Genomic DNA, 26,832 nt, shown 5'->3' on the forward strand with positions numbered 1-26,832 from the left:
AAGGGGGCTATATGAGAGGTATAGGTGACAGATCTGTGCGGTGCGGTGACATCTATATGGGAGGTATAGGTAACAGATCGGTGCTGTGACGGCTGTATGGGAGGTATAGGTGACAGATCTGCAGTGACGGCTATATGAGAGGTATACGTGACAGATCTGTGCGGTGCGGAGATGGCTGTATGGGAGCTATAAGTGACAGATCGGTGCGGTGCGGAGACGGCTGTATGGGAGCTATAGGTGACAGACCTCCCATACAGCCGTCACCACAGCGCACAGATCTGTTACCTATACCTCTCATATAGCCCCCTTCTCTTCTCCCTCTACACGGCCCCAATTGGACAGACCATCAGCAGATTTGGCTTTCAGTACCATCTTTATGCTGATGACACACAACTATACACGTCATGGCTATATGAGAGGTATAGGTGACAGATCGGTGCGGAGATGGCTGTATGGGAGCTATAGGTGACAGATCTGTGCGGTAACGTCTTTATGGGAGGTATAGGTGACAGATCGGTGCGGTGACTGCTATATGAGAGGTATAGGTGACAGATCTGTGCAGTGCGGTGACCGCTGTATGGGAGCTATAGATAACAGATCTGTGCGGTGACGTCTTTATGAGAGGTATAGGTGACAGATCTGTGCGGTGCGGTAACGGCTGTATGGGAGGTATGGGTGACAGATCTGTGCGGTGCGGTGACGGCTGTATGGGAGGTATAGGTGACAGATCGGTGCGGTGATGGTTGTATGGGAGCTATAGGTGACAGATCGGTGCGGTGACGGCTGTATGGGAGGTATAGGTGACAGATCTGTGTGGTGTGGTGACGGTTATATGGGAGGTATAGGTGACAGATCTGTGTGGTGCCGTGACGGCTATATGAGAGGTATAGGTGACAGATCTGTGCGGTACTGAGACGGCTGTATGAGAGCTATAGGTGACAGATCTGTGCGGTGACGTCTTTATGGGAGGTATAGGTGACAGATCGGTGCGGTGACGGCTATATGAGAGGTGTAGGTGACAAATCTGTGCTGTGCGGAGACGGCTGTGTGGGAGCTATAGGTGACAGATCGGTGCGGTGCGGAGATGGCTGTATGGGAGCTATAGGTTACAGATCTGTGCGGTGACTTCTTTATGGGAGGTATAGGTGACAGATCTGTGCAGTGCGGTGACCGCTGTATGGGGGCTATAGGTGACAGATCTGTGCGGTGACGTCTTTATGGGAGGTATAGGTGACAGATCAGTGCGGTGCGGTAACGGCTGTATGGGAGGCATAGGTGACAGAGCTGTGCGGTGCGGTGACGTCTATATGGGAGGTATAGGTAGCAGATCTGTGCGGTGCGGTGACCGCTGTATGGGAGGTATAGGTGACAGATCGGTGCGGTGCGGTGACTGCTGTATGGGAGGTATAGGTGACAGATCTGTGCGGTGCGGTAACGGCTGTATGGGAGGTATAGGTGACAGATCTGTGCGGTGCGGTGACGTCTATATGGGAGGTATAGGTAGCAGATCTGTGCAGTGCGGTGACCGCTGTATGGGAGGTATAGGTAACAGATCTGTGCGGTGCGGTGACGGCTGTATGGGAGGTATAGGTGACAGATCTGTGCGGTGCAGTGACGGCTGTATGGGAGGTATAGCTGACAGATCTGTGCAGTGACGGCTGTATGGGAGATATAGGTGGCAGATCTGTGCGGTGACGGCTGTATGGGAGGTATAGGTGACAGATCGGTGCGGTGCGGTGACCACTGTATGGGAGGTATAGGTGACAGATCTGTGCGGTAACGGCTGTATGGGAGGTATAGGTGACAGATCTGTGTGGTGCGGTGACGGCTGTATGGGAGGTATAGGTAACAGATCTGTGCGGTGACGTCTATATGGGAGGTATAGGTAACAGATCTGTGCGGTGACGTCTATATAGGAGGTATAGGTAACAGATCTGTGCGGTGACGGCTGTATGGGAGGTATAGGTGACAGATCGGTGCGGTGCGGTGACCACTGTATGGGAGGTATAGGTGACAGATCTGTGCGGTGCGGTAACGGCTGTATGGGAGGTATAGGTGACAGATCTGTGCGGTGCGGTGACGTCTATATGGGAGGTATAGGTAACAGATCTGTGCGGTGACGTCTATATAGGAGGTATAGGTAACAGATCTGTGCGGTGACGGCTGTATGGGAGGTATAGGTGACAGATCGGTGCGGTGCGGTGACCACTGTATGGGAGGTATAGGTGACAGATCTGTGCGGTAACAGCTGTATGGGAGGTATAGGTGACAGATCTGTGTGGTGCGGTGACGGCTGTATGGGAGGTATAGGTAACAGATCTGTGCGGTGACGTCTATATGGGAGGTATAGGTGACAGATCTGTGCGGTGACGGTTATATGGGAGGTATAGGTGGCAGACCTGTGCGGTGACGGCTGTATGGGAGCTATAGGTTACAGATCTGTGCCGTGACTGCTCTATGGGAGGTATAGGTGACAGATCTGTGCAATGCTGTCACGGCTGTTTGGGAGGTATAGGTTACAGATCTGTGCTGTGACTGCTGTATGGGAGGTATAGGTGACAGATCTGTGCAATGCTGTCATGGCTGTTTGGGAGGTATAGGTGACAGATCTGTGCGGTGACGGTTATGTGGGAGGTATAGGTGACAGATCTGTGTGGTGCGGTGACTTTTATATAGGAGCTATAGGTGCCATATCTGTGTGGTGCTGTGACGGTTATATGGGAGGTATAGGTGACAGATCTGTGCAGTGACCGCTGTATGGGAGGTATAGGTGACAGATCTGTGCGGTGATGGTTATATGGGAGGTATAAGTGACAGATCTGTGCGGTGACTGTTATATGGGAGGTATAATAATAAATAATAATCTTTATTTTTATATAGCGCTAACATATTACGCAGCGCTTTACAGTTTGTACACATTATCATCACTGTCCCCGATGGGGCTCACAATCTAAATTCCCTATCAGTATGTCTATGGAATGTGGGAGGAAACCGGAGTGCCCGGAGGAAACCCACGCAAACACGGAGAGAACATACAAACTCTTTGCAGATGTTGTCGAAGGTGGGATTAGAACCCAGGATTCCAGCGCTGCAAGGCTGCTGTGCTATCCACTGTGCCACCAGATATGACGGTTATATGGGAGGTATAGGTGACAGATCTGTGCGGTGTGGTGACGGTTATATGGGAGGTATAGGTGACAGATCTGTGCGGTGACGGTTATATGGGAGGTATAGGTGACAGATCTGTGCGGTGACGGTTATATGGGAGGTATAGGTGACAGATCTGTGCGGTGACGGTTATATGGGAGGTATAGGTGACAGATCTGTGCGGTGCGGTGACTGTTAATATGGGAGGTATAGGGGACGTGCCTATTAATTATTATTTTTAGTACAGTTGCAGAGATATGGGTCTTTTCATTCAGTACTAGTTTTTATAGTCTTTACCAGGGGGTGTGGCTCACAGATCCTCTGGGGCGTGTCTGTATGACGCTCTGTATTATTACCCTGTGAGCACCGTTTCCTTTTTAAAGGCCATAAAAGTTTGCACTAAACCAAAAAGTTTGTAACTCTGGAACCATATGATGGGTTAAAAAAAACAAAACAAAAAGAGGAATAATCAGCGTAAAGAAATGAAGAGCAAACGCTGTCCGCTTCTGACCTTGTGACAGCGCCTCTTTAATGATTGTTGGGAATCCGACTGCTGGGACCAGCACAGATCCTGAGAATGACCGCCCCGCTGCTTCCTCAGTGCTCCATCGCCTTATTGGTCATGTTTCCTGCATACGCAGGAGCGGCCACCATAATGGACAGACAAATCCAGCCGAACCATTGACTGGAATGGAAAACCCTTCTTAAGAGAAAAGCAATAATAGGGACACAGTGCTGAGGTACCATCATTCTTAAGGTCAGTGAGGGTCCCAGAGGTCAGACCACCACTGCTGCACATCCCAGTTATGTCATCACTCACTGAGATGGGAGTACTCTGTTAAATCTCAGGTCTTCAGGTGCGCATCTGGTTTTCAATGGGGAGAGGGGAGAAAGCTGCAGCCAAACACAACTATCCTCCTCTCCTGCTCCATCAGTCCTCTCCTCCATCCTTCCCTGACCTTTCCATCCTCTCTCCTTCCCTGAGTCTTCTGTCCTCTCTATCCTTTCCTGAGCCTTCCGTCCTCTCTTCCATCGTTCCCTGCCCCTTCCGTCCTCTCCTCTCTCCTTCACTGACCCTTCCGTCCTCTCCTCTATCCTTTCCTGACCCTTCCGTCCTCTCCTCCATCCTTTCCTACCCCTTCCGTCCTCTCCTCCATCCTTTCCTGACCCTTCCGTCCTCTCCTCCATCCTTTCCTGTCCCTTTCGTCCTCTCCCCTCTCCTTCCCTGCCCCTTCCGTCCTCTCCTCTCTCCTTCACTGACCCTTCCGTCCTCTCCTCTATCCTTTCCTACCCCTTCTGTCCTCTCCACCATCCTTTCCTGACCCTTCCGTCCTCTCCTCCATTCTTTCCTGACCCTTCTGTCCTCTCCTCCATCCCTTCCTGTCCCTTTCGTCCTCTCCCCTCTCCTTCCCTGCCCCTTTCGTTCTCTCCTTCCCTGACCCTTCCGTCCTCTCCTCTCTCCTTCCCTGACCCTTCCGTCCTCTCCTCCATCCTTTCCTACCCCTTCCGTCCTCTCCTCCATCCTTTCCTGACCCTTCCGTCCTCTCCTCCATCCTTTCCTACCCCTTCCATCCTCTCCTCTCTCCTTCCCTGACCGTTCCGTCCACTCCTCCATCCTTCCCTGACCCTTCCATCCTCTCCTCTCTCCTTCTTGACCCTTCCGTCCTCTCCTCCATCCTTTCCTGACCCTTCCGTCCTCTCCTCCATCCTTCCCTGACCCTTCCATCCTCTCCTCTCTCCTTCCATGACCCTTGTGAACATCTTCCTTGTAGTGGGAGCCTGTGGGTGGTCAGGTGGACTGCTCAGGTCATCTGTGGTTTCGCCTCTATGCGAGGACTTACTGCAGCTATGTCTTCCTCAGCCTCGTGCTCGCTGGGTGCGGCCCACGCCTCCGTATTACTGTCCCGCGATCACCTTTCTGTGCGGAAGCAGTTTGGGGAGCCGCTCGCTAATAATCAGGTAACGTTATAGCGCATCACTGTTACCGACAGCAATCATCTTCCTCCTCGGGTGTCGTTGTGTGATGTTTGTTTCCCTCAGTATCTACAATTCCGATTGGCGGAGATGGCGACACAGCTGGTTACTGCACGGCTGATCGTACGCCATGCAGCGCAAGCTCTGCAGGAGGAGCACAGAGACGCCGCCACGCTCTGCGCTATGGCCAAATTATACGCTACTGACGAATGTTTTAAGGTGAGCAACGTAACAAAAAAAACTGGAAAAATCCACCCTGAAATGTCATACACCTAACGAGCGCTCCAGACTGTTGTGTCTTAAAAAAGTAACCATACAGCAGATGAAAACCATGCATTAAGTCACAACCTGTATTATACTCCAGAGCTGCACTCACGATTCTGCTGGTGCAGTCACTGTGTACATACATTACTGATCCTGAGTTACATCCTGTATTATACCCCAGAGCTGCACTCGCTATTCTGCTGGTGCAGTCACCTTGTACATACATTACATTACTGATCCTGAGTTATCTCCTGAATTATACCCCAGAGCTGCACTCACTATTCTGCTGGTGCAATCACTGTGTGCATACATTACATTACTGATCCTGAGTTACATCCTGTATTATACCCCAGAGCTGCACTCACTATTCTGCTGGTGCAGTCACTGTGTAAATACATTACATTACTGATCCTGCGTTACCTCCTGTATTATACCCCAGAGCAGCACTCACTATTCTGCTGGTGCAGTCACTGTGTACATACATTACTGATCCTGAGTTACATCCTGTATTATACCCCAGAGCTGCACTCACTTTTCTGCTGGTGCAGTCACTGTGTACATACATTACATTACTGATCCTGCGTTACATCCTGTATTATACTCCAGAGCTGCACTCACTATTCTGCTGGTGCAGTCACTGTGTACATACATTACATTACTGATCCGGAGTTACATCCATTATTATACCCCAGAGCTGCACTCACTATTCTGCTGGTGCAGTCACTGTGTACATACATTACATTACATTACATTACATTACATTACTGATCCTGAGTTACATCCTGTATTATACCCCAGAGCAGCACTCACTATTCTGCTGGTGCAGTCACTGTGTACATACATTACTGATCCTGAGTTACATCCTGTATTATACCCCAGAGCTGCACTCACTTTTCTGCTGGTGCAGTCACTGTGTACATACATTACATTACTGATCCTGCGTTACATCCTGTATTATACTCCAGAGCTGCACTCACTATTCTGCTGGTGCAGTCACTGTGTACATACATTACATTACTGATCCTGCGTTACATCCTGTATTATACTCCAGAGCTGCACTCACTATTCTGCTGGTGCAGTCACTGTGTACATACATTACATTACTGATCCTGAGTTACATCCTGTATTATACTTCAGAGCTGCACTCACTATTCTGCTGGTGCAGTCACTGTGTACATACATTACATTACTGATCCGGAGTTACATCCATTATTATACCCCAGAGCTGCACTCACTATTCTGCTGGTGCAGTCACTGTGTACATACATTACATTACATTACATTACATTACTGATCCTGAGTTACATCCTGTATTATACCCCAGAGCAGCACTCGCTATTGTGCTGGTGCAGTCACTGTGTACATACATTACTGATCCTGAGTTACATCCTGTATTATACTCCAGAGCTGCACTCACTATTCTGCTGGTGCTGTCACTGTGTACATACATTACATTACATTACTGATCCTGAGTTACATCCTGTATTATACTCCAGAGCTGCACTCACTATTCTGCTGGTTACATTGCCCGTCTGGTGCTTTCTGTCTGCAGGTGTGTAATCAGGCTCTGCAGTTGCACGGAGGTTATGGATACCTGAAGGATTACGCCGTGCAGCAGTTTTTCCGGGACATTCGCGTTCATCAGATCCTGGAGGGTGAGTTTTGCAATGTAGCCCCCTGTAGCCGCTCCTTGCATACTGGAATGGTCTGCACTACTGAAACAACCTGGTGGCATCACGTGATGTGCAGTGATCCCACCATATACTTACATAGATTGTGGTCCGGAGAGCGCTGCACCTGACAAATCATAGCAGGATCTGTTGTCCGCATCTCGCAGTAGTGCAGCCTCAGGCTTTGGGCCTGTAACTTCTGTAGATTATACAGTGGGAAAAATAAGTATTTGGTACTGTGCCGATTTTGCAAGCTTTCCCATCTACAAAGAATGGAGAGGTCTGTAATTTTTATTGTAAGTACACTTCACCTTTGAGAGACAGAATCTAAAAAAAATACAGAAGATCAAATTGTAGGCTTTCTGCATAACTAATTTGCATTTTACTGCATGAAATAAGTATTTGAGACAATAGAAAAACATAACTTAATATTTGGTACAGAAACCTTTGGTTTTAATTAGAGGTCAGACGTTTCCTGTGGTTCTTGACCAGGTTTGCACACAGTGCAGCAGTGATTTTGGCCCCCTCCTCTATACAGATCTTCTCCAGATCTTTGAGGTTTCGGGGCTGTCACTGGGCAACATTGAGTTTCAGCTCCTTCCAAAGATTTTCTATTGGGTTCAGGTCTGAAGACTGGCTAGGCCACTCCAGGCTTCTTACGGAGCCACTCCTTAGTTGCCCTGGCTGTGTGTTTCAGGTCATTGTCATGGTGGAAGACCCAGCCACGACCCATCTTCAATGCTCTTACTGCGGGAAGGAGGTTGTTGGCCAAAATCTCACGATATATGACCCCATCCATCATCCCTTAAATATGGTGAACTCGTCCTGTTCACTTTGTAGAAAATCATCCCCAAAGTATGATATTTCCTCTACCATGCTTCACGGTTGGGACGATGTACTTGGGTTTGTTCTTATCCTCCTTCTTCTTCCAAACACGACGAGTGAAATTGATACCAAAAAGTTCTATTTTGGTCTCATCTGACCACATGACCTTCTACCATGGCTCATTTGGATCATCCAGATGGTCATTGGCGAGCTACATACGGGCCAGGACATGTGCTGCTGTGAGTAGAGGGGACCTTGTGTGTCCTGTAGGATTTTAATCCACTACGCCGTAGTTTGTTACTAACGGTGATATTTGAGACTATTGTCCCAGCTCTCTTCAGGTCATTGACCAGGTCCTCCCGTGTAGTTCTGGTCCTGACCTTTCTCAGAATCATCCTCACCCCACGAGGGGAGATCTTGCATGGAGCCCCAGACTGAGGAAGATTGACAGTCATCTTGTGTTTCTTCCATTTTCTAATAATTGCACCAACAGTTATTGCCTTCTCACCAAGCTGCTTGCCTATTGTCCTGTAGCCCATCCCAGCCTTGTGCAGATCTTACCCCTAAAATCATCAATCTTTATTAATAATTACGTATAATACCAAAAATATATATAAAGTGAGATAAAAAGTACATCCCTCTAGGGAGACCCCCCAAGGATAGGGATACAGTTAATTTCAAAAGGTACCCTCTATGGAGTTTTTATAATGCCAGAAAAACCAGATAGAAAAACCAAATAGAAAAAACCAAGCAGAAAAAATGAAAAAAATATTTAAAGCAATAATAAAAAATTATCAAAATATGAAATAATCAAAAAAAACAAAAATAAGGCTAATACCTTTTTGGATACACAATGCCTCAACTAGCCCTAATTGGCCCTGGAATCTGTTATCCTTCCTGACAGCGGAGGTTGGCACCCTGTATGCGATATGGCGCCCCCACTCAACGACGGCTGTCCCTCCTATCCCTGGGTTATCCCTAATAAACTAATAATCACAGACAAAAGACATATAAATATGGATCAAGTTAGATCCATCAAAACACAATGTAAAAACACAATGAATATCCCTCTATATATGTTCCTTGCTATGCACTCCCACCACTATAATAGCTCTGGAGACTGAAGCCTATAGTGTACACCATGGGCTATAGATTGGTGTCACCATCTAATAATGATTAATAATGAAAGTCATTATTAGATGGTGACACCAATCTATAGCCCATGGTGTACACTATAGGCTTCAGTCTCCAGAGCTATTATAGTGGTGGGAGTGCATAGCAAGGAACATATATAGAGGGATATTCATTGTGTTTTTACATTGTGTTTTGATGGATCTAACTTGATCCATATTTATATGTCTTTTGTCTGTGATTATTAGTTTATTAGGGATAACCCAGGGATAGGAGGGACAGCCGTCGTTGAGTGGGGGCGCCATATCGCATACAGGGTGCCAACCTCCGCTGTCAGGAAGGATAACCGATTCCAGGGCCAATTAGGGCTAGTTGAGGCATTGTGTATCCAAAAAGGTATTAGCCTTATTTTTGGTTTTTTTGATTATTTCATATTTTGATAATTTTTTATTATTGCTTTAAATATTTTTTTCATTTTTTCTGCTTGGTTTTTTCTATTTGGTTTTTTTATCTGGTTTTTCTGGCATTATAAAAACTCCATAGAGGGTACCTTTTGAAATTAACTGTATCCCTATCCTTGGGGGGGTCTCCCTAGAGGGATGTACTTTTTATCTCACTTTATATATATTTTTGGTATTATACGTAATTATTAATAAAGATTGATGATTTTAGGGGTAGGATTTGGTCTTTTTTCAGTTGGTTTAGTCATATACTCCCCTGTAAATAACTGGTTTTGTTGGTTATACTTGTGCAGATCTACAATTTTGTCCCTGGTGTCCTTAGACAGCTCTTTGGTCTTGGCCATGGTGGAGAGGTTCGAGTGTGTGGACAGTTGTCTTTTATACAGGTAACAAGGTCACACAGGAGCAGTTAATCCAGGTAATGAGTGCAGAGTAGGAGGGTTCTTAAGAAAAACTAACAGGCCTGTGAGAGGCAGAATTCTTGCTGGTTGGTCGGTGATCAAATACTTATTTCATGCAATAAATGCAAATTATCTGTGTAACAATCCTACAATGTGATTTTCTGGATTTTATTGTTGGATTTTGTCTCTCACAGGTGAAGTGTACCTACGATAAAGATTACAGCCCTCGCCATTCTTTGTAGGGGGAAAATCTGCAAAATCGGCAGCGTATGAAATACTTATTTCCCCTCTGTGTCTTAGCTCTGGGCTCAGGTAATTACAAATGTTCTTTCCTACAATCTCTCGATGAGGAGGAGACACTAATAAATGTTTTGTTTCCGGTACAGGAACCAACGAGGTGATGAGGATGATTGTGGCCAGAAACATATTACAATGATGAGCACTGGAAACTCTGCATCATCACATGAACCTCATTACTGCCGGAGAGCAGCGCTCGTCCACCTCTGCTGCACGCAGCGGTCTGAGGAGCAGCAACAGGAGCCACCGTAGATCACAGACCGCTGTACTGACTGTGTATTATATTTATATTCTATGAATATAGTGACCGCAAAGTCCACCTCTATGTCTGCTGTATATATGTGCACAGTGAGTGCAGCTCTGGAGTATCAGGGTTAGTAATGTACACAGTGACTGCACCAGCCGAACATTGAGTACAGCTCTGGGGTATAATACAGGATGTAACTCAGGATCAGTAATGTAATGTATGTACACAGTGACTGCACCAGCAGAATAGTGAGTGCAGCTCTGGAGTATAATACAGGATGTAACTCAGGATCAGTAATGTAATGTATGCACACAGTGACTGCACCAGCAGAATAGTGAGTGCAGCTCTGGGATATAATACAGGATGTAACTCCGGATCAGTAATGTATGTACACAGTGACTGCACCAGGAGAATAGTGAGTGCAGCTCTGGCGTATAATACAGGATGTAACTCAGAATCAGTAATGTAATGTATGTACACAGTGACTGCACCAGCAGAATATTGAGTGCAGCTCGGGGGTATAATACAGGATGTAACTCAGGATCAGTAATGTATGTACACAGTGACTGCACCAGCAGAATAGTGAGTGCAACTCTGGGGTATAATACAGGATGTAACTCAGGATCAGTAATGTATGTTAACAGTGACTGCACCAGCAGAATAGTGAGTACAGCTCCGGGGTATAATACAGGATGTAACTCGGGATTAGTAATGTCTGTACACAGTGACTGCACCAGCAGAATAGTGAGTGCAACTCTGGGGTATAATACAGGATGTAACTCAGGATCAGTAATGTATGATAACAGTGACTGCACCAGCAGAATAGTGAGTACAGCTCTGAGGTATAATACAGGATGTAACTCAGGATTAGTAATGTCTGTACACAGTGACTGCACCAGCAGAATAGTGAGTGCAGCTCTGGGGTATAATAATGGATGTAACTCCGGATCAGTAATGTAATGTATGTACACAGTGACTGCACCAGCAGAAGAGTGAGTGCAGCTCTGAGGTATAATACAGGATGTAACTCAGGATCAGTAATGTAATGTATGTACACAGTGACTGCACCAGCAGAATAGTGAGTGCAGCTCTGGGGTATAATACAGGAGGTAACTCAGGATCAGTAATGTAATGTGTGTACACAGTGACTGCACCAGCAGAATAGTGAGTGCAGCTCTGGGGTATAATACAGGACGTAACTCAGGATTAGTAGTGTAATGTATGTACACAGTGACTGCACCAGCAGAATAGTGAGTGCAGCTCTGAGGTATAATACAGGATGTAACTCAGGATCAGTAATGTAATGTGTGTTAACAGTGACTGCACCAGTAGAATAGTGAGTACAGCTCTGGGGTATAATACAGGATGTAACTCAGGATCAGTAATGTAATGTCTGTACACAGTGACTGCACCAGCAAAACAGTGAGTGCAGCTCTGGAGTATAATACAGGATGTAACTCAGGATCAGTAATGTAATGTATGCACACAGTGACTGCACCAGCAGAATAGTGAGTGCAGCTCTGGGATATAATACAGGATGTAACTCAGGATCAGTAATGTATGTACACAGTGACTGCACCAGCAGAATAGTGAGTGCAGCTCTGGAGTATAATACAGGATGTAACTCAGGATCAGTAATGTAATGTATGTACACAGTGACTGCACCAGCAGAATAGTGAGTGCAGCTCTGGCGTATAATACAGGATGTAACTCAGAATCAGTAATGTAATGTATGTACACAGTGACTGCACCAGCAGAATAGTGAGTGCAACTCTGGGGTATAATACAGGATGTAACTCAGGATCAGTAATGTAATGTGTGTTAACAGTGACTGCACCAGCAGAATAGTGAGTACAGCTCTGGGGTATAATACAGGATGTAACTCAGGATCAGTAATGTATGTACACAGTGACTGCACCAGCAGAATATTGAGTGCAGCTCGGGGGTATAATACAGGATGTAACTCAGGATCAGTAATGTATGTACACAGTGACTGCACCAGCAGAATAGTGAGTGCAGCTCTGGGGTATAATAATGGATGTAACTCCGGATCAGTAATGTAATGTATGTACACAGTGACTGCACCAGCAGAATAGTGAGTGCAGCTCTGGGGTATAATAATGGATGTAACTCCGGATCAGTAATGTAATGTATGTACACAGTGACTGCACCAGCAGAAGAGTGAGTGCAGCTCTGAGGTATAATACAGGATGTAACTCAGGATCAGTAATGTAATGTATGTACACAGTGACTGCACCAGCAGAATAGTGAGTGCAGCTCTGGGGTATAATACAGGAGGTAACTCAGGATCAGTAATGTAATGTGTGTACACAGTGACTGCACCAGCAGAATAGTGAGTGCAGCTCTGGGGTATAATACAGGACGTAACTCAGGATTAGTAATGTCTGTACACAGTGACTGCACCAGCAGAATAGTGAGTGCAGCTCTGGGGTATAATAATGGATGTAACTCCGGATCAGTAATGTAATGTATGTACACAGTGACTGCACCAGCAGAAGAGTGAGAGCAGCTCTGAGGTATAATATAGGATGTAACTCAGGATCAGTAATGTAATGTATGTACACAGTGACTGCACCAGCAGAATAGTGAGTGCAGCTCTGGGGTATAATACAGGAGGTAACTCCGGATCAGTAATGTAATGTGTGTACACAGTGACTGCACCAGCAGAATAGTGAGTGCAGCTCTGGGGTATAATACAGGATGTAACTCAGAATTAGTAATGTAATGTATGTACACAGTGACTGCACCAGCAGAATAGTGAGTGCAGCTCTGAGGTATAATCCTATATAACAACAGTCGCACTCAATGAGGAGAGTTCTTCTGAATTTTGTTAGTCAAAAAGCGTGGTTTCTTTATTGTGAACAAACAAAATTCAGAAGAACTCTCCTCATTGAGTGCGACTGTTGTTATATAGGACTATATTCTGGAGTATCCCTCCATGTTCAGTCAGCACCAGCACTAGCGAGAGTGCACGTCTTGTCCTGCGCTCTGAGGTATAATACAGGATGTAACTCAGGATCAGTAATGTAATGTATGTACACAGTGACTGCACCAGCAGAATAGTGACTGCAGCTCTGGAGTATAATACAGGATAAGTGATCCAGATTGTATATACTGTATGGAGGATTATGGGATGTCTTATTGGTTACCCTTTTCATTAATATCTGTACACTGCTGTTCCCCGTTGTGCCGTCTCTCGGCGCAGTGCTGAGATCTGGGTCTTCTCTTGCTCACATAGAGCTGGATCCACTGCAGGATGTGACCGCGGGTGCTGGAGGTGACATCTCATTGGTCGGATCCATTGGCTCTTTGACCGAGTTCACATTATATTGTTATATCTGCCGCAGAATGTAGATGAATATAATGAGAGCCAAAGTCCAGGGTCGACATTTGGAGACTCCATCCTTCCGCTCAGCAGAATATTAGAGACACCGCCGGCGTCATCTCACAGCCTTTCTCCGCTCCTTTGTGTCTGATCTTCTGCGCTGCGGTCTTTTTCCCTCGGCGATCTGGGTCTCTGGAAACTGCCGTCACTTGTTTTGCTGGCACATGGCGGCACCTGTGTACTGTGCCTGCTGCTCACGTTGGGGTTAACCCTTTCTTTTTCCGCCCGCTGCTCTGCGGAGGAACATGACGGCAGCAGCTAGATGCCCGTCTGGGTCTGTGGAAAGCTGGGTTCCTGCACCTGACCGGGTTATTCTAGGGGACTTTTGTAGGATGGAAAACTCTTACATAGAATTCCATCATAATCTTCGCCGTTCACCACAACCCTCAAGTTTGTGCTGAGGATTTCTCGAGGGTCCATTCTCGGATTGTCTGGCGGACATGGCTCGGCACTGCGGACCGTCCAGGGGAGTCTACATGAGACGCAGCAGGCGACATTTTTACTTTCATGTGAGGTCACTGCCCGGCCTACATGTCTCAGCCCAGTTTTTTATGAATTATTTTCATTTAGTCCATTTTTTTTTTTAGGATTAAAAAATAAAATACCAAAATTTCAAAAATATATAAATCCTAGAAAAGGGGGAGCGGCGAACGTTTAGGAATGCAGATTGTTGTATGTATAGGTTCTGGGCATCTCTGCAGAATAGTCGCACAATCTGGACAGGTCGTCACCGTTTGAAAAAATGGCGCTGAACAAAGACCTTTAGGCTAGGGTCACATTGCGTTAGGGCAGTCCGTTTAGCGCATAGTGCTACGGACTGCGCTAACGCAATGTTCCAAAAGGGATCGCGTTAGCCGATCCCGCTAGCGCAGATCCCCGATCTGCGCTAGCGAGGAACGGACCGCGAACGCTGCTTGCAGCGTTCGCGGGCCGTCACTCAAATGACGGCACATCGCACGCCCAATGTGGGCGGGCGCTAGTGATGCGTTCGCCATTACAGGCAATGGCGGCGTTAACGGACTACGTTACACCGCGTTATGCCGCGGTGTAACGTAGTCCGTTAAACGCGGTCACATAACGCAATGTGACCCTAGCCTTACACTGGAACCGTTTTGGGGCAAATTACGCCATTTTTTAATTAACCCCTGGACGTTTGGGTCAGGATTCTGTGTACGGAGCGGGGTCAGGAGATGTTATACATCCGGCATTGGCCACTAATGATAGCGAGTTAACCCCTTTAAATGCCACTATGGGTCTCTGCAGCATTTAGGGTGTGTTACTCCATGCGGCCATTGCCTAGCCCCTGCCCTGCGATCATGGCGCTCCATTGGGTTCCCATGGTGGCTGGGGGCCTACTAAAAACCACTATGGCTGCCCTGTCCTTCTTAGGAGACCGTGAGTTTAGCTGTACGACGCAGTCCTCTGTTATTACAATTGCAATTTCTTACTCCTTTACTTTAATATCACAGGATTATTAAAATAATAATTAAGGAAAAAAAGTCTAAAAATATAAAATAAAGAAGCAAGCTATTTCTTATGGCTGGACTGTAATATCACAGGATTATTAAAATAATAAGCAAAAAAATGTCTAAAAATATAAAATAAAGAAGCAAGCTATTTCTTATGGCTGGACTGTAATATCACAGGATTATTAAAATAATAAGCAAAAAAATGTCTAAAAATATAAAATAAAGAAGCAAGCTATTATGGCTTGACTGTAATATCACAGGATTTATTATTAAAATAATAATAAAAGAAAAAAAATGTGTGACAATAAAAAAAATTAACAATTTTAATCCCCCCTGTAATAAAGAAACTAAAAAAAACATAAACACCCGCAAAAGTCGCTCTATCAAAGTATGACATTTGTTAATTCGTGTGGTAAAAGAAGAAAAATGCAGCGAAGAAGGATGATGAAAAGCGGCCAGGTATAAAAATAACAAAAGGGCAGCTCGGCGCACAACCAGCCGGCCTTCACACCGGGTCATGGGTGGGAGCGGAAAACACCGCGGCTCTCAGAAAATTGCAAAAAAAAAACAGGTTCATTTTTCAAATATTTTAGGTTTTTTTCATCACTGACATAAAGAAGAAGCTGCATGTTTGGTGTCGCCGTAATCGTCCGACCGAGAGAATCGAGGCTTCTGCTTATATATACTGCAGGAAGAACGGCAGAAAAAGAAACCCAAAAAACAACGGCGACAGGGCGCGGGGTTCACTATTCCACCCAGTGGATTTCCTCCCCTCGTGTCTCACTACATTATGTGGTAAAATGATCGGAGTCGCTCAAAACTACAAGAAACTGCCGGAGACGGGAGAAGGATGAGGCCAGGGGAGAAAAATGTCAGATTGTCACATTATTAGGGGTTCGTATTATGGGAGACCTCCGCCTGCTGCATTCGGGGTCCCCGCCTGCTGTTCTGGGGTCCCCGACTTTTTCGGGGTCCCTGCATGCTGTTTCGGGGGTCCATGCCTGCTTCTTTTGGGGGTCCCCACCTGCTGCTTTGGGGGTCCCCGCCTGCTGCTTTCGGGGTCCCCACCTGCTGTTTTGGGGGTCCCCGCCTGCTGTTTTTGGGGTCCCCGGTTTTCGGGGGCCTCCGCCTGCTGCTTTTGGGGTCCCAAGCCTACTGTTTTGGGGGTCCCCACCTGCTGTTTTTAGGGTCTTCACCCCCTTGAAGACTTTGGAAATATCTAAAATAAAAATTGTAAAATTGTCCCTGTTGCCCATAGCGACCAATCACAGCTCAGCTCGCATTTCGCATTCTGCTCTTGAGAAATGTAAGCTGCTCTGTGATTGGTTGATTGATGGCTAGGTTGCATATCGTAGTGACACGGTGCCGGTAGCTGCAGGGTGAGGCCGCTCCTCTAGTCACCGGCCGCGGCATTTATAACATTTGGCTAGATCCCTTATTGACAATGACAGCTGCAGGACGCGAAAATCCTTGCAACCAATCAAAGCCGAGCTTTGATCAGAACAGCCAATCACAGCCTTGGCTTTGCTTCTAGGGGGCGGGACTGATGTATCCAATCAGCAGGCGTTGTTAGAGGTTCGCTTGGAGTTGCCATGGTGACCCGGAAGTGGCGGTTTTCGGTGTCGGTGGCAGCGGAGCTGTGAGGCGGAGGGAGCGGAGAGATGAGGCGGGAGCAGCGCCGGCGGCTGAGCGCCCTGTGCCTGCTGCTGCTGCTGGCCTTCGTGGTCCTCAGGTAACACCGCTGCCTGCTGGGGGTTGTGCTCCTGTAGTCCCGGGGGTCCCGGGCTGTGAGAACAACAACAACCCTCATCAGCGGATCAGAGTATTGGCACCAGGCGCAGGACAAACAGCAGGCTTTAACCCGTTCATGACCAGTGTGATTTATTTTTTTTTTAGTGTTTTTTTTTTCTCCTTCTAGATTCAGAACATTTCTTTATTCCCAGTCTCCGGCGCAGGGTCGCTGTCGTGCTCGGGCTTGTGGTCAGGGTCGCTGTCGTGCTCGGGCTTGTGGTCAGGGTCGCCGCCGTGATCGGGCTTGAGTTCGTGCTTGTGATCACAGTCGGGCTCGTGGTCAGGGTCGTGCTCAGGCTTGTGGTCGTGGTCAGGGTCGTGCTCAGGCTTGTGGTCGTGCTCGTGGTCAGGGTCGTGCTCAGGCTTGTGGTCGTGCTCAGGCTTGTGGTCGTGCTCGTGGTCAGGGTCGTGCTCGTGGTCAGGGTCGTGCTCGTGGTCAGGGTCGTGCTCGTGGTCAGGGTCGTGCTCGTGGTCAGGGTCGTGCTCAGGCTTGTGCTCGTGGTCAGGGTCGTGCTCAGGCTTGTGCTCGTGGTCAGGGTCGTGCTCAGGCTTGTGGTTGAGCTCAGGGTCAGGCTCGTGGTCGGGTACAGGCACAGACTTATTTGCCTTAAAATGCAGAGAACGAAAAAGCAAGTGCGGAAGAATGGGGAGACGCCGCTGCTTTCTGGTCTGGTTCTCGCGGCGTTCGTTGTGCGGTGACAGTGACCCGGTGACAGTGACCCGGTGACGGGATTCTCGAGGGCAGGACGGTTCGGCGACACCAAGCGTGTGATTTTTAAGGGTTGACTTTTTTTCGTTTATAAAATAAATCTTTATGTCCCCATAACTTTTTTTTGCAGAGGTTTTTCCAAGGATCTGTACTGTTAACCCCACCACAATTTAGGCTGCCAAAGCTCAACTGCTCCTTTAATTGATCACAGTTGTCATGACAACCCGCCGGGGGGTTTCCACTGATGTATTTTGGATTGTTGTTTGCTGTCAGTGAATGGCAACTTATGAAAACCTGGACAGAGCATGTATTTCTCAAAGCTGAGGTTGTGTTACAGTTGTAGTAATGTGGTGTCTGCAGCTGTGACAGAAGACTGCACTTTAGTAGATGTACCTCTCTGGTCACAGAACGGTCCGGCACCCTCGTCTTGTCACCTCTCTGGTCACAGCACAGTCCGGCACCCTCGTCTTGTCACCTCTCTGGTCACAGCACAGTCCGGCACCCTCGTCTTGTCACCTTTTGGGTCACAGGACGGTCCGGCACCCTCGTCTTGTCACCTCTCGGGTCACAGGACGGTCTGGCACCCTCATCTTGTCATCGCCCTCATCTTGTCACCTCTTGGGTCACAGCACGGTCCAGCGCCCTCATCTTGCCACCTCTCGGGTCACAGGACTGTCCGGTGCCCTCGTCTTGTCACCTCTCGGGTCACAGGACGGTCCGGCACCCTCGTCTTGTCACCTCTCGGGTCACAGGACGGTCTGGCACCCTACTCTTGTCACCGTCCTCGTCTTGCCACCTCTCGGGTCACAGCACGCTCCGGCACCCTCGTCTTGTCACCTCTGGGGTCACAAGACGGTCCGGCACCCTCGTCTTGTCACCTCTCGAGTCACAGGACGGTCTGGCGCCCTCGTCTTGTCACCTCTCGGGTCACAAGACGGTCCGACGCCCTCATCTTGTCATCTCTCGTGTCACAGGACGGTCTGGCGCCCTCGTCTTGTCACCTCTTGGATCACAGGATGGTCCGACGCCCTCATCTTGTCATCTCGGGTCACAGGACGGTCCAGCGCCCTCGTCTTGTCACCTTTGGGGGTCACAGGACAGTCCGGCACCCTCTTCTTGTCACCTCTCGGGTCACATGAAAACATGTAATCTAATGTGACCTCATAGCCAGGAGTCCTGTGTCTGGTGCATGCGGTGTGACCTCACAGCCAGCATGCAGTGTGACCTCACAGCCAGCAGTCCTGTGCCCGGTGCATGCGGTGTGACCTCACAGCCAGCAGTCCTGTGCCCGGTGCATGCGGTGTGACCTTACAGCCAGCAGTCCTGTGCCCGATGCATGCGGTGTGACCTTACAGCCAGCAGTCCTGTGACCGGTGTTTGCGGTATGACCGGTGCCTGCGGTATGACCTCACAGCCGGCAGTCCTGTGCCCGGTGCCTGCGGTGTGACCTCACAGCCGGCAGTCCTGTGCCCAGTGCATGCGGTGTGACCTCACAGCCAGCAGTCCTGTGCCCGGTGCATGCAGTGTGACCTCACAGCCAGCAGTCCTGTGCCCGGTGCATACAGTGTGACCTCACAGCCAGCAGTCCTGTGCCCGGTGTATGCGGTGTGACCTTAAAGCCAGCAGTCCTGTGCCCGGTGCATGCGGTGTGACCTCACAGCCAGCAATCCTGTGCCCGGTGCATGCGGTGTGACCTCACAGCCAGCAGTCCTGTGCCCGGTGCATGCGGTGTGACCTCACAGCCAGCAGTCCTATGCCCGGTGCATGCGGTGTGACCTCACAGCCAGCAGTCCTGTGACATTATATATGGATATTTGCAGCTTTTGTCTGCGTGGAGAAACTATATTAGTTAGGTTGTCGGATCAGTGTGCAGCTTATTATCCTGCCCACACCTAACACTTCTCACAGCTGAGGGTTTGTTACAATGCATTTTTGCAGGTGACCTTTCAGTCTATGGCCGGGTTCACATCACGTTCGAGATTTTGTCGTATTACTGAGGCATCAAAAAATCGAATTTGAACCAAATCCTTGATGGAGCCTTCAGTGTGGAGGGGCAGGCGGGATCTCTGGCCTCAGGCCCGTCTTCTTGGGTAGAGGGGTGTGGGAGACCGTGCACTCGTACCTGCCAAGAAGACGTCGCCTCAGATGGAGCCTTGAACGAGGGTTTATATGTTCTGTCTGGATGGTTTATGTCGGAGGATTGTCCGGACTGGACACAATAGTAGCAAACCTTCAGCTGTGAGCAGGACTGTAAGCAGAAAATGTTCTTATCTACTGACAGCAAGCAGACATCTTGTTATCAGGAATTGATTGGTTGTTCTGGACGACCTGTGCTTCTGTATCATGGATGAGCCCTCATGGTCCTCTGATATTGTCTTTTTTAACCCCTCGTGGTGGAGGCCAGATTTTGTGCTGCGCTGGGTCCTTGTATGGGGGAAGGGCAGCCTGTCCTGTGATCTGTTCCTACAGGGCGCTGTCCTCTCCAGGACACACGGCACCTTGTACTAACCACAGTGTCATCTAATCCCATGCAAATGTCACAGGTGGAATTTGCATCTGGCCAATGATGCAATAGATTTACTTATAGTGCCCCTTAAAGGGGATTGCTAGGATCACAGCCCCATAGACGACCATAGAGACATAAAGCCACCATCGCCTTTATTCTCCCAGCACCGATCACACCATCCACTATCGCCCGTACACTCCCCGCACCGATCACACTATCCACTATCGCCCGTATACTCCCTACTCCGATCACACCATCCACTATCGCCCGTATACTCCCTACACCAATCACACTAGTATCCACTATCGCCCGTATACTCCCCGCACTGATCACACCATCCAATATCGCCCGTATACTCCCTATACCGATCACACCATCCACCATTGCCCGTATACTCCCCGAACCGATCACACCATCCACTATTGCCCGTATACTCCCCGCACTGATCACACCATCCACTATCGCCCGTATACTCCCTATACTGATCACACCATCCACCATTGCCCGTATACTCCCCGAACCGATCACACCATCCACTATTGCCCGTATACTCCCTGCACCGATCACACCATCCACCATTGCCCGTATACTCCCTACACCGATCATGCCATCCACTATCACCCGTATACTCCCCGCACTGATCATGCCATCCACTATCGCCCGTATACTCCCCGCACTGATCATGCCATCCACTATCGCCCGTATATTCCCCGCACCGATCACACCATCCACTATCGCCCGTATATTCCCCGCACCGATCACACCATCCACTATCGCCCATATACTCCCCACACCGATGATACTGTCCACCATCGCCCGTATACTCCCTGCACAGTCCACCATCGCCCGTATAATTGTTGCACTGTCCACCACCGCCTTTATGCTCCCCACACCGCCCACCATCGCCCGTATAATTGCCGCACCGTCCACCATCGCCTGTATGCTCCCCGCACCGTCCACCATCGCCCATATAGGCCCCGCACCGTCCACCATCGTCCGTATACTCCCCGCACCGATGGCACTGTTCACCATCGCCTGTAAACTCCCCGCACCATCCACCATCGCCCGTATATTCCCAGCACCGATGACACTGTTCACCATAGCCCATATAATCCCCGCACCGTCCACCATAGCCCGTATATTCCCAGCACCGATCGCATTATCCACCGTCGCCCGTATGCTCCCCGCACCGATCACACTGTCTGGGGTCCTGATGTCCAGGATGAGACCAGTTTTTTTACGTGAATATTTCTCAATTATTTACTTTTTTGGATTTGCCACAAATGTTTTGTCCTTTTTTTTAAATCATATGTTGTTTGATTTTCTGATTTTTAGGCCAAACAGACATTTCTGGATGTTATTAGCGAATTCATCAAATGCGACTTTTTAAAAAGTTTTCGGATTTGGACTGTGTCGTCCAGGAGTGATGATTACAGGCTGCAGGTATTTTGGTGCCAGTTTGCGAAATGTGCGACTGTTCACTAAAAAGTTGTAAAATAGGTAAAAGACAAAAAAGAGCATTTTTTATATAGTGCAAAATTCATGAGCCGTTTGCGCCATTTTGAAGAATTTAGTGCAAAAAAGCAATGAAAACCACAGGTTCTAAAAAGAACAGTGACTTGAAAAAATGAATTTCAATAATGAGCGGCGTTCAGTTCTCAGTGGTTTGATAGAATAGATTTCATGACTGTTTTGCCTGTGGGGGTCTGTGGAGGGTCTCCCTGTGGCCGGCTGCCCCGTGTCACTGTGTATTTTCGCCTCTGTTGCCTCTGTCATCCTGCTCTGCAGAGCGCCCTCCCAGGGGGACGCCGGCTGCTCCTTCCACCAGGGACGTTCTCAGGCCTCCTGCTACCTCCATAATTACATCCCCGGGAATAAGCATTTTTACCTTGTGATTGCTTTACTCCCTCACATCGCCCCTTGAGAGGAGTGGATATCGCACATTATCCCCCTCCGCACCATGATATAAGGCCGCATAAATACCACAACCCCCGCTACCCATCGCTCCATGGGGCTGTATGGATCAGCCTGTCCCCGTGGGCCCCGGCAGGGCTCGTTATACCCGCACATCCTGCTCTCTGCGCCGCTGCTTTCGGAAACTTATTAATAACAGTAAGACGTATAAATATCTCCTCCAGAGCCGCGGTATAAAATGGAGCGACTCTGACAATATATAATACATTGGGTGCAGTAGTCGGGCTCTAGAGGCAGTGCAACATTTCCTCACTCGCTCCTGTTCGTGCGTGTGTCAGACCTCCTTCTTTCCCGATCGTGCATGCATCGGGCTCCCCCTTCCCCGTTTCTGTGGGTGTCGGGCCCCCTTCTTCCCCATCCTATCCAGTCTGTGCTTCGCCCTCTTGTTCCTTCCAGTCTGTGTTTCAGTGCCTCTCCATGTCACGTTTGATCTGTTCTTCAATCTCCCGTTGTCCCGACCGGTCTGTGCCTTGGCCCCTCGTTGTCCAGTCTGTGCTTCCCGTCCCTTTTGGTCTGTGCTTCATCCCCCCCTTATCCCGTTTTGTCTATGCTTCGTCTCCCCCTTATCCCGGTTGGCTGTGCTTCGTCCCTCCCTTGTCCCATCCTGTCTGTGCTTCAGCCTCCCCTTGCCCCTGTCCTGACTGTTCTTCACCCACCCTCACCCAACTTGTCTTCCCCGGTCTGTGCCTCTCACCCTCCCTCACCTTGTCCAGTCTGGTCTGTGCTTCCCTCCCCCTGTCCCTATTGGTCTGTGCTTAGCTCCTTCTCCCCTTGTCCCGTCCGGTCTGTGCTTCTGCCCCCTCTGTCCCGTTCGGACTGTGCTTCTTCCCCCCCCCCCCCCCTCTGTCCCGTTCGGACTGTGCTTCTTCCCCCCCCCCCCCCCTTGTCCCATCTGGACTGTACATCTGCCCCCCTTGTCCCGTCCGGTCTGTGCTTCTGCCCCCCTTGTCCCATCCGGACTGTGCTTCCCCCCTTTGTCCTGTTCGGTCTGTGCTTTAGGCCCCCCCTTTGTCCCATCCGGTGTGTGTGCTTCGCCCCAAGCTTGTCCCCTCCGATCTGTGCTTCGGGCCCCCCCTTGGTTCTGTCTGGTGTGTGCTTCCCCCACCCTTGTCCTCTCCGGTCTGTGCTTTGGGCCCCCCTTTGTTCCATCCTGCCTGTGTTTCTGCCCCCCTTGTACTGTCTGGTCTGTAGTTTGTCCCCCATTGTCCCGTCCTGTCTGTGCTTTGGACCCCCTTTTGTCACCTTCGGTCTGTACTTTGTCACCCCTTGTCCGGTCTGTGCTTCACCCCCCCCTTTGTCCCGTCCGGTCTGTGCTTCACCCCCCCCTTTGTCCCGTCCGGTCTGTGCTTCACCCCCCCCTTTGTCCCGTCCGGTCTGTGCTTCTGGGCCCCCGCAACCCTCCCCCCTCTCGTTTTTCCCGTCCGGTCTGTGCTTCTGGCCCCCCTTGTACTGTCTGGTCTGTACGTTGTCCCCCCTTGTCCCGTCCAGTCTGTGCTTTGGGCCCCCTGTTGTCACGTTCGGTCTGTACTTTGTCCTCCCTTTGTCCCGTCCATTGATCACAGTATTTCTGGCAGGTTAGTGGTTCTGTTGTTTTCTTCTTGTAAATGAAGGGTTAATTGGTTACATGTCCCCCTCTGGTCTGCGCTCTGCGGCCCCCCGGAGAGACTTGTAATGTGTTTGTGTTTATACACTGTACACTGTGTAATTTGGATATTTTCCTCGGTAATAATGGGGCTTCCGCTCTGCCGCTACGGACAAGTCTCCCCTCCTCTGATATTAGTCGGGACATTAACTGCCTCTCGTCCAGCCCTCATGCTTTCCACAGCTGAGGTTTTGTTACACTTGTGTCCTGGCTCTGCACTGCTTTCTCCAGCCATTCTATGAAGCAGATCTTTCCAATGGAAATGTCAATATTCGCGCTCGCGGTCTGGTCACCGTCTGTCACCAACAGGGAAGGCAGCACTAGGAAATCCTCCTGTGCAGGGGACCTCAGTCCTGGGGGGGATTCTACTGAGCAGGACACTACCAACACCAAAGACAGGTGGTCCGGGTGGGGAGACCCCCACCGATGGCTCAAACAAAGGTGGCCCAGCCATTTCACGCTGGAGGCCCCGATGTCTATGTATTACGTTCATAGTGAGGAGCGCTGTGCTCCGCTGTCTCCGGCAGGCCCGTAGTCAGTGAGGAACGCTGTGCTCCGCTGTCTCCCTCAGGCCCGTAGTCAGTGAGGAGCGCTGTGCTCCGCTGTCTCCCGCAGGCCCATAGACCATGAAAGGAGCAGTGGAGGATATTCGGGCCGGTAATGTAGCGCTCTGTTTTGGGAGTCTCTGGGGGTCCTAGTTTGTCACATATCTTTATCCTTGGTACAGACTCCTTAGGGTACTGTCACACAGTGGCACTTTGATCGCTCCGACGGCACGATCCATGACGTTGCAGCGTCGCTTGATTATCGCTCCAGCGTCGTAGACTGCGGTCACACTTTGCAATGCACGGCGCTGGAGCGATAATTTCATGACGTAGTTGCGATGTAGAAGTCATACGGGACATTGGGAATATCGTGCACACCTTTGTTACACGCTGCAATCATGCCACCACAGCGGGACACTTGACGACGAAATAAAGTTTCAAACGATCTGCTACGGCGTACGATTCTCAGCGGGGTCCCTGATCGCAGTAGCGTGTCAGACACAGCGATATCGTAACTATATCGCTGGAACGTCACGGATCGTGCCGTTGTAGCGACCAAAGTGCCACTGTGTGACAGTACCCTTAGGACTTACTGATTATGCCTCTGATTAACCTGTTAATGGCTGGCCTGTAGATGCGCCTCGCAGACTTGGACATTGACTTCCAAGATAAGAAATAAGCTGAATTTTGCGGAGTCGTTGGCCCTGCAGAGCACAGTGAGGCTGCGTACTGCACTGTGTATGGGGGAGGCATGTGTCCACAGCACTGACATTTCTGGTAACGTTGTGCTCTCCGCACCCGCAGGCCGTACCTCCAGGATTCCTTCTCCTTCAGGATGTGGAGCCACCATAAGGGTCTGCAGGCAGAGAACGGGCAGTTCCTGCTGGAGGGCGAGCCACTGAGGATCCTGGGAGGGTCCATGCACTATTTCCGGGTCCCCAGGGAATACTGGATGGATCGGATGATGAAGATGAAGGCCTGCGGGCTGAACACGCTCACAACGTACGTACCACGTGGCGGCATATGGGGGTGCAGCCAAAGACCGTTATCGTTATCAGTGTCTCATGGTTCTGCTCGTTATCAGTGTCGCATGGCGCGGCCGTTATCAGTGTCGCATGGCGCGGCCCATTATCGGTGTCGCATGGCACGGCCCGTTATCGGTGTCACATGGTACAGCCCGTTATCGGTGTCGCATGGCGTGGCCCGTTATTGGTGTCACATGGCGCAGCCCATTATCGGTGTCACATGGCGCGGCCCGTTATAGGTGTCACATGGCGCGGCCCGTTATCTGCGCTCACATCCGGATCTGCTGTGCAGAGTGACCACACGCCCCTCGGAGGGGTTTCTGGAATATCATCCACTTGTTTGGTCGAGCTCCGATCTGATCCGGATTCTGTGACCTATGAACCTGTGGCCCCTGCACACATGACGGTAACCAGCCCAGCATCTCGTGTATGGGGGCTGAGGAGAGTGCGGACCCCGCTAACGCCCACAATGCACTGCTGTGTGATGTATCAGTGACCGAACCCTTCGTGTGTCCTAGGTACGTGTCCTGGAACCTGCACGAGCCGCAGAGGGGCAAGTTTGACTTCTCTGGAAATCTGGACCTCAGGTAATGTCACATGTGCGGCAGGGGCCGAGCTGCCTCTGTGCGCCCCCCAAAGATGACACCTCGCCACTCATCTGTGTACAGTCTATTGTGCTCTGTTATCAGCCACTAACTCAGGAACCGAGGAGACAATGTCGGCCGATCCTGCCAATATTGGGGGGCCGTCAGCCAACAGTCTGTGTATGGGGGCTCCCGAGCATTCTCATGTCGTCCCCCTCACTGGTCACCTCCGTTTTCCTCCTCTGCACAGAGCAGTCACACGGGGCGCGCACGTCTCGTCCGCCCCTTCCTTGCCTACCGCCAGAAACACATGGGCTACTTGCACATTGAACAAGTCTTTAGGAACATGTTCACACCACCAAGAAACTTGAAGACACAAAAGAGCACAGTGAGGCCAAAAATACTCTGTAGTAAAAAAAAATATTACAGTAATAAGCAAGTGCTAGTCAAAAGATGGAAAAAAACAGGGTATTTAGTTGATACGTGTTTTTGCAAAAAAAAATGTATACTAAGCTGCTCCACCAATCGTCAAGGTACACCTATATAGAGCAGTCCTAACTAATGTATATAATCCCTATCTGATGTATTTAAAAACCTGATCATCTGTATAGTACCTGTATGAGCAGGGTTCAGAGAGGGAATATCCATGTGGACACGCTGGATGGAACAGCTTTTGTGCAAATGACCCACAAGGAGTGGTGGACTCCCCAGTCTTGTAGGAACAAGAGAACCATTATAGAACCAGAAACACATGGGCTACTTGC

The 26,832-nt window shown here is 49.4% G+C and overlaps 2 protein-coding genes across 3 annotated transcripts in view; both read left to right on the forward strand.

Moving 5' to 3' along the window:
• The window catches only part of ACAD8 (acyl-CoA dehydrogenase family member 8), a 25,860-nt gene extending 15,463 nt beyond the window's left edge, over positions 1-10,397 (forward strand). Inside the window, 4 exon segments of the mRNA XM_077249555.1 lie at positions 5,009-5,106; positions 5,188-5,340; positions 6,938-7,040; positions 10,260-10,397. Coding sequence (XP_077105670.1) covers positions 5,009-5,106; positions 5,188-5,340; positions 6,938-7,040; positions 10,260-10,309 — 404 coding nt within the window. The 3' untranslated portion in view covers positions 10,310-10,397.
• GLB1L2 (galactosidase beta 1 like 2) overlaps positions 10,304-26,832 on the forward strand; it is a 28,752-nt gene continuing 12,223 nt past the window's right edge. Inside the window, exons 1-3 of one of the 2 annotated variants that reach the window (XM_077249547.1) lie at positions 10,304-10,435; positions 25,264-25,461; positions 26,003-26,071. In XM_077249547.1, the coding sequence (XP_077105662.1) occupies positions 25,295-25,461; positions 26,003-26,071 (236 nt within the window). In that variant the 5' untranslated portion in view covers positions 10,304-10,435; positions 25,264-25,294. Of the gene's footprint in view, positions 10,436-16,867; positions 17,025-25,263; positions 25,462-26,002; positions 26,072-26,832 lie in introns of those variants that run through there. The other variant, XM_077249546.1, reaches the window with a different exon arrangement.

Source organism: Ranitomeya variabilis, chromosome 4, assembly GCF_051348905.1.
Source record: "Ranitomeya variabilis isolate aRanVar5 chromosome 4, aRanVar5.hap1, whole genome shotgun sequence".
Lineage (NCBI taxonomy): Eukaryota > Metazoa > Chordata > Amphibia > Anura > Dendrobatidae > Ranitomeya > Ranitomeya variabilis.